This window comes from Ictidomys tridecemlineatus, chromosome 3, assembly GCF_052094955.1.
Source record: "Ictidomys tridecemlineatus isolate mIctTri1 chromosome 3, mIctTri1.hap1, whole genome shotgun sequence".
Taxonomy (NCBI): Eukaryota; Metazoa; Chordata; class Mammalia; order Rodentia; family Sciuridae; genus Ictidomys; species Ictidomys tridecemlineatus.
This window is the reverse complement of record NC_135479.1, coordinates 143,562,146-143,579,810: the sequence shown is the minus strand read 5'-3', so window position 1 is coordinate 143,579,810 and position 17,665 is coordinate 143,562,146. Positions and strand designations below refer to the sequence as shown.

At 38.9% G+C, this 17,665-nt stretch overlaps 1 protein-coding gene across 4 annotated transcripts in view; it reads right to left on the bottom strand.

The window, feature by feature from the left end:
* Heg1 (heart development protein with EGF like domains 1) overlaps positions 1-17,665 on the bottom strand; it is a 75,338-nt gene that overhangs the window by 17,623 nt on the left and 40,050 nt on the right. For all 4 annotated transcript variants that reach the window (XM_078044060.1, XM_078044059.1, XM_040270260.2 and 1 more), the window contains exons 10-15: positions 14,662-14,765; positions 11,804-11,862; positions 11,391-11,551; positions 7,545-7,679; positions 1,985-2,027; positions 1,577-1,614 (exon numbers count right to left, since the gene is read on the bottom strand). In XM_078044060.1, the coding sequence (XP_077900186.1) occupies positions 1,577-1,614; positions 1,985-2,027; positions 7,545-7,679; positions 11,391-11,551; positions 11,804-11,862; positions 14,662-14,765 (540 nt within the window). The remainder of the gene's footprint in view (positions 1-1,576; positions 1,615-1,984; positions 2,028-7,544; positions 7,680-11,390; positions 11,552-11,803; positions 11,863-14,661; positions 14,766-17,665) is intronic.

Here is a 17,665-nt window from a genome sequence, read left to right as displayed (position 1 = left end):
GAACACTAATTCTGTGAGTTCCTCTCTCTGTCTATTCCTATGACTCTAAATATATTTGTTTCTAGAAGGGATGCCTCAGTCCTTCTCGCAGGTTTCCTATTGTAAATTATTGCTAGTTGCAGTCAGGATAAATCAAATGACCAAAGTCATCAGTAATCCTAAATGCAGTTCTAAGTCTCTAGACTGACTGAGCTACAAAGACTCCACGCTGGAATCAAAGAGAGTTTATGTCAGTTTTGTATCCAATATTGAATCTGTTTTATTTTATTTCTATTCTTTACTTATATTCAAATTTTAATTATAAAATTTGCTAACAGAAAAGCTTTATAAGTAAAGAAAATGCCATTGAGGACATAAAAGATAAAGTATAACATTAGGAAATGGAAACTGAGTACACAATAAATAAAATTATGTCCACTATTAGACATATGTCTACTATTAAACAAGAAAACTTAGAATAATATGCCATTTGAACTTTTATCTATAGAATGAGGGATAAAGCTACATAAAATGAAATCTTGATTGTTATTATTCTTAGTATATCTATCCTATATCTCAGAATTTCTTTACTGATTCTGAAGATAATTTAAATTTGTAATGTCTTGATACCTATAAGAAAATGTCAGTGAATATGATTTTAAATGACTCATAAAAGAGCTGAATTAGGGCTGGGGTTCTAACTCAGAGTCAGAGTGCTTGCCTAGCACGTGTGAGGCACTGGGATCAATCCTTAACACTACATAAAAATAAACAAATAAAATAAAGGAATGCTGTCTATACACAACTATCAAAAAATTAAAAAAAAAAAAGAACTGAATTAGGTGTGCAGTGCACCATGCTCCCAGTCCCTACCAGCATTCTCACTGCTCTGTGTTCCATTTTCTACTTCAAGATGCAGGCTTCAGCTTAAAGCAGATGACTCCCAAGGTGGTCTCTAGCACTGACCCCCAGATGGCACTATACTGGAAGTCTCCAAACCACTCCCATGTTCTCCTCTGTCCATTCTCTCCTCCTTTCTGCAGCCCAAGGTACTCTTATCAATCAAGCCGCTTTCCTGTCCTAAGACTCTTGCCAGATCACCAGTTACTGATTAGAGTCTAACTCTTCAGCCTGGTGATCAAACCCCAACAAATCTTTCTTCATTTCTGTATATATACTATAGCAATTATCACTTAAAAACTGTCCCCAGAATACCTTAGGCCTATGGTTGCCTCTGTCAAGAATGTCCTTCTTCCCTCATATCTGCCATTCTTTCCAATCCTCCCTCCAATTCCATCCCCTCTAAGAAACACTCTGGGGGTCCTTGCATTCTCTTCTAGGCATGGTCTCTGTCTCCTGCCTCATGCCTGATTTATCACACTAACACTCCCATAGTTGGGGCTATTTAAGAATATTTATCTTCCCTCTCTGTCTTCAGCCCTTAGTGAGCACCAGGCAAGTCTTTCCCCATTCCACACAGCACAGGTCCTAAGAAGATAATGGGTTTAAACTGAGGAAAATGGGACAAGTCTGATACCCTATACACTGATACCAGTCCAGGACTGCCAAGTGCAATTCTCCACTTTTATATACTTACGGTTTCCACAGTTGAGACCCCCAAGGCCGAACGGGCAACTGGAAGTTCAAGAGAGAAAAAAAGAACAAGAATCAGTTTCAAATCTAAAAAGAAATAATGGAGGTAATTTACTAAAGTAATTTCTTAGGCTGTCTTGGGGTTTTTGTTTTTGCAATACTGTAGGGGACCTATGACCTCCCAAAGTACTCTATCACCTATTTTTTAAAATTCAAGAGTCTTGCTAAGTTGCCCAGACTGTCCTTCAACTTGCAATATTTCTACCTCAGCTTCCTTAGTAGCTGGGATCACAGGTGTGTGTCACCATTATTAGTTAGAGTAGTTCTTTATTAGGATAGACTTTGTTTTAGAATAGTTTTTATAATAAGATTTGTAATAATTTCATCAGGAAAAAAAGAACATGGACCCTACCTCATACAGGTTTCATTTTCAAGCCTATATCCATCCTCACATGCTGAAAGAGAAAAGGAAACCATGAATGTATTTATTTATCTCCCTTCCCCATCTTGAACTCCACAAGCATATTCCAGAACCAGAGTCTGAAAATAGCTTTAAATTTTTATTTATTTATTTATTGCAGTTGCAGATGGACAGCATGCCTTTATTTTATTTGCTTATTTTTGTATGTGGTGCTAAGGATCGAATCCTGTGCCTCACCCACACTAGGCAAGTCTCTGCCACTGAGTCCCAGCACCCAGCCCTTGCTTTAAATTTTCTATAACCTGACCTAAACACTGCTGCCAGCTCACCTCTTGACATAATCAAGAAACTTTTGCTAATCTCTTTGTGGCTCTGCTTCCCATTTAATAGAAAGAAAATTATAAATAGTTACCTTATAGTTTCATGGACAAGGTACCAAGTGTTTCAGCATAGGCCTGGCACACAGTAATCACTATGTAAATGTTTATAGTTGTAATTATTATCCCCAAAATGCAATTTTTTAAGGAAATTCTATATACATACAGATAAGGACTGTCCCTGGTAGAATTATCATTCCATATGCTCAAAGACAAATGTTTCACCTTCTTTGATGTAAATCAAATCTTCAACCAGATATTGCCTTATTAGCCCTCTTCCATAAGGAGATAGAAGCAGTGGATTACACTCTCTGGGGCACAGTTGTAATGGGCATCCAGGTTTTCATGAGAGTCTGCAAAGGGGATTCTGTTCATATCTAGATGTGTCCTAACTGGTACCCAAGAACATAACTTTGATCCCTCTGGCAATGCTACTTCCGGAACATGCTTTACTAAAAGGATAGAAGCCCAGTTCAGTTATTCCATTGGATCAGTGGTTCCCAAATTTATATCATCACAGAATACTTCCAACGTTACAATAACTCAACAGAACACCACAAGCTACAATGCATGCTTGAATGAAAGCAGACAATGAAAAATGGCCTCATAGACAAATTCCTTGAAACAAAGAATGATAAAAATTTAATTCATGATTAATGTACAATAGACACTGCATAAAAATGCACAGATAAAAAGGTACAGAGCTGCCAGTCGCCATCCCTGAACAGATAGCAGACATGCACAAATGGTGAGTTGTGAATGCAGCAGTGTGTGTGCTGACAGTGAGATGAAGGAGGGAGGAAAACGTCCTGCAGGCTAGGACTAAAGGTCTTTCACAGATTCCCTAGTATCCTCTATTCTAGAATTGTGCCTGATAGTGTTAACTGTGTAATATGTTTAATATTCTTTCTTCTTATACATTTACAATGTTAGAAACTAAATCTATTTTACTGTTATAAACTATCTTTGAACATATTACTGGAGTCTCATGGAAGACATTCTGGAAAACAGTGTTCTAAAATAATCAGTAACTTAAGATTGCAGATCACTAAAGAGCTGTGAACCTGGATTACACTGTTTGGGCCCCACAGAATCACTTTTCCTGAGATACTTACTCTCGTATTGAGGGACATATACATACACACGCATGTGTGCATGTGCACACACACACACATACATATGTATTTAAATAAGAAACCCCTATAGGAAAGTCATATAGCATTTACTACAGGATGATGCAGACCATGTTGCCACAATACCACTCAGTAACCTCTTGCTGCAGATGCCCAGAGAAATTTCTCTCTGGCCCTACTGCCTAGAAAGATGGATATTTTCCCAGTTGCTCTCTGAATGACTGAGTTTTATTTTATGGATCCTAATTATTTTCTAAGTCATGTTCCTCTTTTTACTTTAGTATCCAGGAAGCTCAGAACTTAAATGAGAGGCTTATTTTAGCAAACTTACAGGGCCTTATGGTTTATCTTTCTGCATATTCACTTTCCTTCTAGCCTCAACAAAGTATTTAATTTTCCCTTCAACCTAATTTATCTTTTTTAAGTATTTTAAAATTTTGTTTCATTATATGATTTTTCATTAAGTGCTTCAACTCCTTTATGCAACAAGGTAGAGTATAATCATCTTACAATCCGTTAAACCTTTGAGTTTTCTGCTGCCTTTACTAGAGTGGGGCCTTCTCTTTGGAACAAGCAAGTACTCTTGCACATCCCAGACTGACACAGAAAGCATTGTGCCCTAATGATCCTCTTCTCAATGCATCAATCTGCATCATGTTACATCAGAGATGTGAAAGTGAGGGAACCACCCAGGTGTGACCTATGGCTCACACTACAGGGCAGCTACACAAGGACTGCTCATTTCTTCTACTTCAGCAGTCTGTTGTATTCTGAACACCACTTCCTAAAAACGTTTTCACATCAAATCTACCTACCCAATCCTTGTCTGCTGGGTGGGAACTTTCTACTTTTTGGCTGTTATCCAGTCATGTATAAGGTCTATCTGTTGTCCTGACTGAGAGTTAATGGGTTAGGCTATCTTCATTTAGCTTCAGAAGTAGCCTAATTCCCTGAAGTAATGACATTTCTCCATTTCAAAAGGAGTCATTCAGTCATTCATCAAAGACTGAGTGCTATGCTACTATGTGCTTGGTATGCTAGGGTCTTAGGGGAAACCTTGTCAGTAAGGCACTCCCATGTTCCTTAGGACTCAGTTTCTCATTGCATACACCCCAGAGGGACTCACCACAGAGCATTAAGATGAAAAGAATGTGATTAGAACTTGCATATGTGCTCAACTGGGCTTTTCCTATTGCTATGGCAAACAAGCAAATTCAAGCATTATGAACTTAAATAAATGGTGGGGTCTTAATAACTCTTTTGTTCCCTTGTTAGAACCTAAGTCAGGACGTTCCACTCTTTTCCTACCATGTTTGCTACCCTATTGTCCATGTGCTTACTCAACAGACATTTGTTGAACCCTCCCACATACTAGGCCCTATTTTAGAATATGGTTCTGGTTTTCAAGGAACTTGTAATCTGGTCAGATGCAAATGGTTCCTTAGAATTTCCCATGCATGATGAAAGGAAGCTAAGAAACCTATAGGAGAGATATCTATTTTTTTATATACCTTTATTTTATTTATTTATTTTTATGTGGTGCTGAGGATCGAGTCCAGAGCCTCTCACATGTGCTAGACAAGCGCTCTATTGCTGAGCCCCAGCCCTAGCCCCGGGACATCTATTTTTAATTTTATATTTATTTTTAATTTTATATGTAGCTTTGAAAGACTGGTAAAGATGTTTTATGTGAGACATTAAGAAGTGTGCATGGTGCTTGGGATGTGGCTCAAGTGGTAGTGCACTCGCCTGGCACACGTGAGGCACTGGGTTTGATCCTCAGCACCACATAAAAATAAAATAAAGATATTGTGTCCACCTAAAACTAAAAAACAAACATAAAAAAAGAAGTGTGCATGTGTACATGTGCATACAACAGAGAACAATACAGAAACTTACTAATATACAGTTCGAATTTCAGTGATTAGAAAAAACATACACATACCCCTACCCTCCACTTACACAGACGACTGAACAGATCTGAGGCATCCGAAAGAGTTATCATTTAAAATATGCCTGTGCTCCAGCACTGATGGCCAGAAGATGTCACTGCTAATCTATCAGAACCTAGCTGACAGGAAGTTCTAATCCAAGAAGTTCTAGATCCATTCACCAGAGGCCTCATGGCCACAGGTACTGCTGAGAAGAGGTTTCACAGGGCCTTGGTAAGAGTCCAAAAGTTATTCAAGATTTCCTTATGTTGCTTCTCAGGTCATCACTTGGTAAACATAAGGTTGTTGGTGCCTGTACCATTACATTTGGTAAATCTCTAACAGCTCTGCTATTGCTAATGCTAGCCTGTGACACAATTATAAAACTGCTGACTTGGCAGCAAAGAAATATGGCTCAGGACAGCCAAAAGCAAGGGTAGCAGGCAAGATTGTTCTTGAAGCACCACTCACAGGGGCTATCTCCCCTACATGCCAAAGCTGCTGCCCACCTTGTATCCCTTCCTGCCATCTGCATACCCCAGCACACATGGACTTTAAGCTGGGCTTAACTCCCAGTTTTTAAAAGAGGCAAGGCACATTCTCATTAAGCCAGATAAGAGGGAATTACAAAGCATTATCTCTTTGTAGCTAAGCAGCAGTCTGGCACAACACTGAGAAAGGTTGTGTCCCAGTCATTCGTCAAGACTGCTGTGTAACTCAGAGATGTGGCCTTCCTGTTCAAAACCTATCACAGGTCCTACCTGAGAACTGACGATGTATACTTCGGAACTCTATCAAAACACAACAAGGACAGAGAGTCTGGAGCTCAGGAGGAGAATACAGCCCCAAAATATATTTTCATATTCTTCTGATGGAACAAGTCCTCTAACAGGAAGTCCTGACAGAAATAAGGGGCATTTCACCTTGCCCCAGTATGTGATTTTTACTCAGATCCCAATATATCTGTTACCATCAAGGTGCTGACTGAACAGGAAATCTGTGCCATCCACATTCTAATGGGAGGCAATACTTAGAACTACATGAAAAACTAGCTTTCATACTGGTAGTTTTTCTAATGATCACAAATTAATAGCAGTCTTTTATGTCAGGGTATACAGTGCTCTGGGCATGAATTTATTTTATTTTAAAGTAATATTCTTAGATTATAGTCATTGAGCAGTTTTTATTCTAAACTGAATAAATTTAATCCTCACCTAAAAGGTTAGTAGAATTAGACTTTTGCTCTCAAACACTTCATGAAAACTTTAAAACTATAACTTATTAATTCAACAACAAGGGACTGGGGTTGTGGCTCAGCGGTAGAATGCTCACCTAGTACATGCAAGGCCCTGGGTTTGATCCTCAGCACCACATAAAAATAAATAAAATAAAGGTATTGTGTCCAATTACAACTAAAAAATATTTTTAAAAAATTTAACAACAACTTGGGCAAAATACAAGAGGGAATGCTGATAGCTAAAAAATACCTCTATATACACTGCCTTCTTTAATTCCTAGAATATGTAAAGAAGCACTATTACACACATTTCATGGGAGAGGAAACTGAGGCTCAGAGAAATGAAATGACTTATCCAAGATGAAACTCAAACAGTGAGGCCAAGTAGGGTGCTAACTCAGGTCTTTTGGGCCTTAGTTGAGTACACTGTCTACTGAGCCACAAATGTCCCTAAAAGACACAGACCTGACTCCATGCTTGTATTTCCACTTTAAGAGATTAGCAGGCAACTGATAAAAATTAGACCAATAATTTTTCTAACTACCTCTAAGTAGGAAAAAAAAAATTTTAAGGCATTGCTATCACAGGCATTCCATTCTCTTTTTTTTTTCTTTTGAATCAATTGATCAGACCAGCATGCACCAGTGGGAAATAATGCTACTATTCCAAGGAGATAAAGTATTCAATCCAGCTATGAGCAAAATAACAAAAAACAGTCATCCCCAGTTAAGAGGAGTCACATCCAGAGCAGAGGGAAAGGGAAGGAAGGAAAAAGGGAGGGGGAGGGGGAGAGGGGAAGAGAGAGAGCGCTCCTATACTGGGCAGAGAAAAGCATCTTCTTGAACCCAGAAACACCAGCAAACCTGTTGCTACCTCGGCAGGAGTGATCCATCTTGTTGAACTGAAAATAGCCTGACTTGCACTGGCATAGTGCAACACCATCCAGATCAGTACAGATGGAGGTCTCTTTGTCACATTCTGGACTCTTCCGTTTGCACAAGCTGCCCGCTAGAATGAGAAAAACAAGACAGTGAAACAAAACAAAACTTCAAACTGTAAGATGCATGAACTTGCTATTCACAGAATCTGAGAATTTCCCAAAGAGTCTCTATAGAGTAACATTCCTCTACATGTTCACTCTGCAATGCCTTCTGCAGTTCCTTCCCTGTATCAGTCCCAGACCTATTTACTAAATGGTCACAAGTGTTCCCCACTGAGAACACCCACACAGAAAAACCAAACTGGAAAGAAATAGGGTGCTTCCCCTCTTCTGTCACCTATTGCAAATGTGATTCCACTGTGGTGTCCTTCATACTAAAAGACAGAGTGGGACAGTGGGAGCTTAGAATAAACCCAGAAATGTGACCACGCTCTTAGGTAGCTTAGAGACTTGGACCAAAAACAACTAGTGCTGGTCAGACCTGCCTCAAATGTATCTCAGTTCTGTTTATCTGTATGACCTAGAAGGCCCCAGCACATTCCTCATGATAGAGTAGCTTGCTGCCCTGAAAGTAAATTAACCAACCGAGACCTACAAAGAGAGGCACAAACAAAACTCAGCTTGCCCAGGGCTAGAGCACAGTTATGTTTGTCTGGCTGTTCCCTTCACTACAGTAATGGTTTCTTGGGCCTTATTCACTTCTGGGGTGTTTGGATCCTTGTGCAGAGAATGCTAGATACATATATGCCAAAGGTGCCATCATTCCATTAGTCTCTTTGCTAAAAGAAGCAGGGGCAGGCAAGGAAGGAGCCCATCTTTCAGGCTGTTTCCATATTTATTCTAGGGCCTTATTCATTTCATGGATGACAAAGAATCATTTCATTAATATCAAAAGGCATTCATATTGATTGGTCCATGGTTTTCTATGAGGCTGTATGTAGCAGACACAATAAGGGTGCATTTTACCATCTAAGATAAGCCCAACAAAAAGGTCATGTGTAAATGGGGCTACAGAAGCAGTAAGACAAAAATATGAAACCAATTGGATAGTGAATAGTAACTTATCTATACCCAAGTACAGGGCCAGGTAAGATAGATATGTGCTTTTGCTGTTGTTGGGAGGCAAGAGCAAGGTCAAATGGGAAGAGAGCTGCAATGGGAAGTACAATGTGTATAATATGCTGTGAGGAGTGTCTGCCAATTTTCCAGGTATATTCTCCCCTCCTCTACCTTAAAGAAGATCCCAACTTATTCAGAAACCAGATACCAGTTAATTATAGCAAAACTGCCCCTTGGCCAGGCAGGTTCTAGAGATGGGAGTTGACACTGGGGCTCAAAAATCCACACAGGACATCCAGCATCTACCCATTTTGTAAGTCTTAGGGCACAGCCTAGATGCAGTGAGGTAAGTTTCAGACACAACTTTAGTTCTCATTGCTGAGTTTCCTGCCTTTATCAGTGGAAGTTGGCATGCTAAATCAGAACTCTGTTTGTAATGTGATGGAATTTCCTTTGTTTATTGTAAAATTTTTGCATTTAATGGAAAAAATTTTAAATGAAAAATCTCATCAGGCAAAGACTGCAAAACTGGTACCAATGAGGTACTAAACTTCAACAATCCACTACCTGAATTCTTTGGATACTTTGCCAATTCAATAGCCTTAATAAAAAGAAATATCTCCAGGTTAGACAGTTTTGTCCAGGCTGTAGTAGCCTTGTCTAGTAGCTAGCATGAATTGCCTGGCCTGATCAGATATTTTCTGGGAGCCAATGTCATGTTCTCCTTCCATCTTGTCCACTGATCCAGTGCTGAAGCTATCATTCCCTGCACAGAAGCAGATTCATATGAAAGAGGGAAAGAAGTCTGCCTCTGCAATGGAGACTGCTTTCCTAAAAATTCTCAAAGATTCTATTATAAATCCATCCAACAGAACCACAAATAGTCTCATTTTCATTGAAAGCCTGGTGATGTGATTTTTCTTCATTCACAATTCCCATGGTCTTTCCTGGGTATAACATCCGCTAAACAGACAATGGACACTTAAAGTAAATCTACGACTGAGACATTTCATGGGGGATTTCCAAAGTCTCTAAATCTCTGGAGATCATGAGAACTGCATTTCTCTGAAAGGCAGGGAAATAGACATTTTGTGAATCAAATGGTGAAAACCCTCTTTTCCAATGGGAATGTCCAGAATACACAGTGCTGCCCACATGCTGGAAACATCCAGATGGCAGAATCACACAGATCCTGGTAGTCAAGTTCACCTCTCCTGCACTTTCCTGTTAGCAAGTGACCAAGTTGGGTTTGTTGGCAAAATCTGAGAAGTCCTTGGAGGAAAAAACAGGGAAGTGATCCCATTTCCAGACAATATGCATAACTGTCTTTGTTCTCAAGTGGTGGGAAAAGAGAAATACAGAATGAGTGCCTCAGCAAGGAAGCAAGGACGACAGGCACCCTCCCATAAGCCATATCCAAGCAGTCTACAGAATGGGGGTCAGAGAGAAGGTGGGGCTGCTGTGAACTCTTAGAAATTCAAATATCTGGCCACCTGATTTGCATGACACAATGCATTTACTGGTGAAAAAATAATAACATGGTACAATGCTGACCACACATATAAGTTTCTCCATAAATATTTAGTGAAATGAAAGGGACTACCTCATTGGGAAGGAAAAATTGGTACCCTTGAATCTTTAGCAAGAGAAACAAAAAAGAAAAACCAAAGTCCCAAATTTCCAGCACTAAATAATGGGGCATAAACTTTTCAACTAACTCCATAGTTGGTAGTACCTTTGACTCCAAAAAGTTTAGTCCTTTCCCCTACCCCAAATTAATAACTAACTAGCCCTTAAATAGGCCAACCTCCAGTGCTTATCCCAGAACAAAAGGATAACTATTCAGCTCCCAAGCTCCACAATACAGAGGCCTACATGGGAAAGCAGTTACAAAACCCTGACCCATTGGGAGTGTTCCAGATTGACCAGCAGATAGAGTGCCAAAATTTGATACCTTCAATTTATGTCCAACATCTGGATACCAGATGGGGGGATTTTGACTATATTCTACATCTTTTGCCAGACTAAGCTGTGTGGTAAAATGAGCTAACCAGAGTCCACTTTGATCACTTATGATGTGCCAAGTGGGACTAGTCCCCTTGGCAAAGAAGCACTTTTTATTCCACACAGATTTCCCAACCCAGAGGTAAAACTCCCCCTTCAAGACCCAAATTTGCCTTCTGAACTTGTCTCTAAACTCTTTCTTCATTTGCCTTACCCTATATGCACTGCAGAAGCGTCTCATAAAACAGACAAAGCAAGAACAAGAAAAGGAAAACTCTCATCATTATTGGTACCATGGGGAGCATTTGGTCCTACATCCTACCAGTCTTGTTATATGTTTATAATTTATTTAAAAAAAAACAACCCACACACCCATAGGTAATAATGCACATCCTTTTTTTACTTTATAGTTATCATTATGAAGGTTTTGGGGTCACTGACAAGCACATATACTTCATGTGTGAGTTTCCTGTCTCCTCAGGGAACAAAAAGAGTTTTTCTTTGTAACATCAGTTTCTATGTTCCTTCTCCTCACACCCTAATACTGTACAGAAGAAATAGAAGGGGCCACATGCCAAAGACAGGTGCCCTCAAGGCTGGGTGCCCACAGGCTATGTGCGAGTGTGCGCCTATTCGGGATTCGAACCCAGAATACCTTCAGGTCTGTGCCTGACTACATGGGCAGAGTCCTCTTAGAGGACCTCTACTTTTCTTACCTCTAAAGATCCGCCTCTGAGATCCCAAGAGCTGGCAAACTTCAGCAGAGGACCTGCAGGAGTTGACACATTTCTGGATCCCGTCGGCCAAGTCAAATAGTGTCACATTGGAAGTCAGGGAAAAGGTGGTTTGCAGTGAGATCACCACTGCACTGGATTCCCTGTGGGCACAGTTTTTGAGTCTTTAATTGACCCAAAATGACCTAAAATTATATGTGGGCCCCAGGGCTTTTGGAAAGTAGGTATCATAGCCATTTTCCAGTGAGGGAACAGGAGAACATAAAGTCCCATTTGTCTTGGGTCACCCAGGGACTTGGTCAAAATAGAGTCAAGTTTTGTTGCTATCACCCATCTTATAACAGACTCCCTTTTCCACAGACTGGATCATAAGCAAATATAATTCAGTTTCTTACCTAGATGCATGAACTGTGGATCGGATATAACCAGGTAACGTTGAAAAACACACATTTAACTGCAAAGAAGAACAGTTTGTCATTAACTGTGATTAGACAAAAGCTTTGGACCAAGAACCAATTTCCTATTTTCAGGATAAAATAGGCATTTTCCAGCCATCAAGTGATCAGCAGGCAGCTTTACACAGAAATGGTGTCCTTTATTTGTTCCCCTCTTAAATGCTTTTCTGTTGTTCCCCAAATACAAAGGGAGAGAGGCAAATAGTAAATCAGTGGGGAAATCTTGGCAGGAAATGATGTTCAGAACAGCACCCTTGGATGCAAAACATCTTCAAAGGAGCAGATTTCTTCTAACACCCAAGGTTTCAAAAAACATAGAGGCAACTGTTTATTTGGACTCTGCATAGCGAACAGGCTCCTTTCAGCTTCCCCAGGTCTGATGGGTCCTATATCAGACCCCTCCTAATATACAATGAGTTGACCTAACTCAAAGATAGGTCTTCTTCAAAAAGGTTCTCCATGGGAAATTACATTATGTGGGTCAAGAGCTCTTTTGCTGAGAGCAAATTAAGAGCCACTCTCCTTGTGTTTGCCTTGTGCCCTCAGAGCACAGAAAATCTCTACACCATAAAGTATCAGTATCGTGTATACTTCCTTGCCGCCCTCTGTATTAGGGGCTATAGATTCCTTTTATGGAGCAGAGGGTCTCAATATCTTGCTCTATGTTTAGCCATCAGTCTTCAAGCCAGTGTCTCAGAGCCATCTCACTGGTTAGATGATGAACTCAAGGAGCTGGGGTTGTGGCTCAGTGGTAGAGCACTTGCCTAGCATGCGTGAGGCACTGGGTTCAATCCCCAACACCACATAAAAATAAACAAATAAAATAAAGGTATTGCGTCCATCTACAAGTAAAAAAAATATTTTAAAAAAAGAAGATGGAGTCAAGTTTGGAGTATTATCAAATGACTTTTGGCTTTGCTTGACATTTCTTTATATGGTCTTATAGCAATGATTTGTTATTTCTGTTTTATTATTAATTTTTCTCCCAGATATTATTTGACAGAATGGCACCTTAGCAAAGACCAAACAAGTGGCTTCCCCAGCTGCTATTTAATTCTTGGGGACAGGTGTGTCACATCACTAATAAATTACACTATAATGCTGGGCAAATAAGTCATTGAGTTCTGTGTAATGTAAAGAACCACACTCCTACACAGGGTTCTAAACCCCTGTACTACCTTAGAAGGAAATATCTACCTATAGCACAATCAGGAGGCAGCAGTGATGAAGTGACAAGGTATAGGGTTAGCAGACATAAAATCAGGCTGTGTAGCAAAGGCCATGCCTTTGCAAGATAATTTCTAAGCCCTTGGACTGTACTGTCTACTATAAATGTCTCTGGAGAGTGATACTGGCTAAATAGTATTATTATATTGTGTGCAAGTATAAATATGTGACAACAAATCCCACTATTATGGACAACTATAATGTACCAACTTAAAAAGGAAGAAAAAATATAAAAATGTTTTTGTTTATCTGGGGGTCCTTGGCCATATCAAGGAGTCTAACACTATGATATATGATGAGGGCTTTAGGTGACATGGTATTAGCTAAGCCTCTAGAGGTGCCAGAGACTGAGGTCAACCCAAATAAAGGCTTCAGATACCTAGGGTCAGGTGAGTTTCCTGATTGACAATATACTGCCCATGACTCCATAGGGACAGGACAACTAGAAATAGCATCTGGAGCCCTCGTGGACTCTGCCCCATGACTGTTTTTAATCTGCAATCTTTCATTGCAATCTTCACCACAACAGTGAGGATAATAGCTTCTAGTAAATTACTGAAATTAAAGGTGGTCTTAGGGATTCCTGAACTTGCAATTGCTCTCAGTAGTGAGATTAGCTCATGAACTGTTCCCCAAATTTATGCCTATTCTGTGTGAACTCAGGCAATGTCATTAACTTCCAGAGGCCTCCCAGTTTTCTATCTTCAAAGGTTTTGACAATACCTCTAAAAAGAATAAAATATCTGGCATATTTTATCTACTCCTGTTATGGAGTTGATGCTCAATAGATATGATATGGAATTGGAATCTGTATTTTACACAAATAAAATCCACAGTCCTATAGATACATAATTCTTAGCTAATATACTATCTCTCACCCATGGAGAACAAGTATAAATGAAACTAGATATCAATTAATTTCTAACCTATTATAATGGCAAATTTCAATTTTCTGAACAGCAGATCTTTGACTTGTGTAGGAGTTGAAAACTAAACATATTGTGAGTTTCATTTTCATCTCTTCTTTCTTCTTCATTTTTTCCTTATAAAAAGCAGGCAAAGAGGGAAAGAAGCAGAATCAAAGATCCCTAAATATCTATACAGTGAATTTTCAAGCCTTAGATAACCAGGACTAATAGGTCTTTGGCATTCCCTTGAGTAGAAAAAGTGTCATTATCCAAAAACTCTCAAACATAGGAGAAAAGTCATACCATATATAAATAGCAGATAAGGCACAAGGATTTTCTGGGTTTTTGCTCTTCACCAATAGCCCTCTGGTGCATGTCACTTCTGTCTATGACTAAGTTTGCACATGGAAAAAAAACACTATGGCAGATAAGGACTGCACATGAAGATGCATTTTAAAAAACACTTCTACCAGGCATCACTAGTTCTCAACACCTCTTTTCTGTTTCTAAGAGGCTTTCTGCTTTACCATGAAGTTTCCCTTCCCAATATAAAAGAATAGGCCCGGGAGAAATACAGGTGACCCCACGCAGTCCCCAATTCTCAATGAAATATGTTGGAGAAAACAAAGGATTCGTAATGAATAGTCCTTTCAAGAAACTTACTGTTTTGGTGATCTCATTTTCAACTTCATGTAGGTCTGAATGTTTTTCCATGGTAGTATTAAGAAATGTTTTCTTTAGTTTAAACTCTGTCACGAAGGTTCTAACTGCAAATGAAAATGTTACCTATTAGACCACATAACAGATCAATCTGTGTAAGGCTTTGTGTTTGTAAATCTCTAGGGTAACCACCTTTACACCATCCTCACCCCAGGACAATCTGTGTGCATTTCTTTCTCTGTGAGGATGGAAACTACCCTTGCCTCTAGTTCCTCTCTAGCAAAGTGAACATCTACTGGGCTGAGCTGAAGGCTTAGACCAAGTAAACCTTTAAGTGGGTGACTGTAAGGAGCCTTTTACACATGTACAAGAGCTGCTAAGAGAAGGAGCCTTCTTAATATTCCTCTGATGGCTTCTCATACAATATATGCTCAATAAAGCTGTGACCAAGAAAAATAAGCTGGTCTAAACAACATAATCATAGAAGGGAGGGAAAGAAGTATGGTACTAGACCCTAAAATTGCTCTTCAAGCCTCATAAGATGAGATCAAGTAAAGTTCTTGTTCTCCAAGCTCTTTAACCAATTTAACTTCAATTGTCTTCAAGGGGGTACTTTGGTTTCTTCTCATTAAAGCCACTCTCATCCAACCCCCATTCTTCTTGTTCAGAGGAAATGTCTGTTTTATCATTGATAAAAGAGGTTTCCAGAAGTCAGGTAACTTCCAAAGAAAGATCATCCAGCTCCCAAGGGCCAAAATTAGCATCATATTCATGTGTGTTCATCTTCATAGTTCTTCTTTCCCCACTATATCCTCTGCACCCTCAGGCATCTGATATTCTAAGGACAATCAAGAAGCTATAGAGCAGGGGCCAAATATTTGTAGTAGGCATGTACTCCAGGAGGCTTGCTGGACTCCATGATTATATAACAAAAACTATGTTACAGACACTGTTGGGTTCAGAAATGAAAAAAGTAGCCCCATTTTCAAGGCCCATTTCACTCATAACATAACTTTAGTTAACACCAATTTGTGCTGATTGGGCCTGAGGGGAATGAGACTTACAAATGGGCAGACAACCAAAAATTAGTACAAGCTTCTTTATATCTGGTTCTTATCTTCCAATTCATTAAATTCTTATCTTTCCCTCTGGAAAGGAAAAAATAATAATAACCCAAAACAGAGAAGCCCATGAAGCTGCTCTTTCATGGAAAACTTGCATGGTGAATTAAGAGAAAAACCCACAAACGAGCCAGGGAAAACATTTAACATCTTATACTTAACTGTCTAAAGCCCTTAATCCTTATTTAACATCTTTTTGCTTGTTCTACAGTTCAGTGAAGCCAGCTGCTTAGGACTCTTTCTGAGCAGCAGGGAGCTCTTTGAAAACATTCTTGGCCAAATGAAAGCATTTCACCATGCTCTAATTTGCATGTTTCTCTGATGTTTATGAACAATGAAGCTAAATGACTTGAAAAAAGGGAAAGATGATTGTTAACACAACAGAACTGCTCTCCTCCTGATCTGTGCTACCTGTGGGACTCTGTATACAGGCTTCCAGAACAATCTTTCTATTCCTTCATCTTTATCTCTCACCTCTCACCCAGACTTTCCGTTCAGAAATACATATAGCTAAATGTTAGGTACTAGAAGTTTTCTGAATTATGACAGTCAATGTGGCCCCTGCTTTCAGTGTGAATAAGAAGATGAATCAAATCCTATTTCTTTCTAGGGATTTTTCTAAAAGTCATTTACATGTCATACCTAGTTTTATCATTTAACTTTTTTTTCTCAACAAATTTTTCTTCAAATTTAAATTTAACTTGTTCAGAGGAAATATCTGTTTTATCATTGATAAAAGAGGTTTCCAGAAGTCAGGTAACTTCCAAAGAAATATCATCCAGCTCCTAAGGGCCAAAATTAGCATCATATTCATGTGTGTCCATCTTTAAAGTTCTTCTTTCCCCTCTATATCCTCTGCACCCTCAGGATATATATTATCTAATTATTGTTTTGGAAAGATCCATAAGTATTGCTTTGTAATCAGAGTGCTCTGTTTTCATAGCTTTCAATCTGGTCTAACAGTTTGAAGACTAATGTTAAATAATATTTCCCATCAGGACAATTCTTTTAAAGCTTGCACAAATAGATTCTTTTATTTGACCTTCACAATACCCTCAGTGGGAAGCAGAGCAGATTATAATCTGATTTTACAGGGTCATGTGCTATAGGTGGTGGCCCTATAACTACCAGGAATTTGATTCCTGGACAAGTGTACTTCTCACAATGCTTTAAACTAAAATCATTTCATCTTCTTTGTTCTTAAAATGAAAACTCTTGGCTAATTTCTTACATGGTGTGGCAAAATGGAACAAGTTACCCAAATGCAAATAAATTATTAGAATAAAACTAATGTCTATATTTCTAGATTCTTCTTTGTTTTTAAAAATATTTTTTATTGTTGATGGACCTTTATTTTATTTATTTGTATGTGGTGCTGAGAATCAAACCCAGTGCCTCACACATGCTAGGCAAGTGCTCTTCCACTGAGCCACAACCCCAGCCCTAGATTCTTCTTCTTAAAACAATGCTTAACTGTTATATTTCAAACATCTTTCAAAATTCTACTTTTGTTCTAATAGAATACCAACTTTCTTTAAAAGTTCCTTCTGCCTATAGGTAATAGAAATCCATGAAGATAATATTTTCAAAAGAAACAGATATTTACTCTCTCAAAAACATTTACTGAGCACTTTTTGTGTTTTAAGTATCACACTTCACAATTTAAGATGATTCAAAAATGAGTCAATTTACCTGTCAGTTTCCTTATCTAGCTTAGAAACTCTAGTGTTCATTCTAATTTCTTCAGCAAGTTAGGTATTAAACTCAGCATCCTAATAAGGGTCATACCTTGCATGCAAAAAAGTTCTTACAATCAATACATTGTTGTGTAATAAAAAGTACTGTGGGCTGGAAACCAAGTATCTCATCAACTGATTACATAAGCT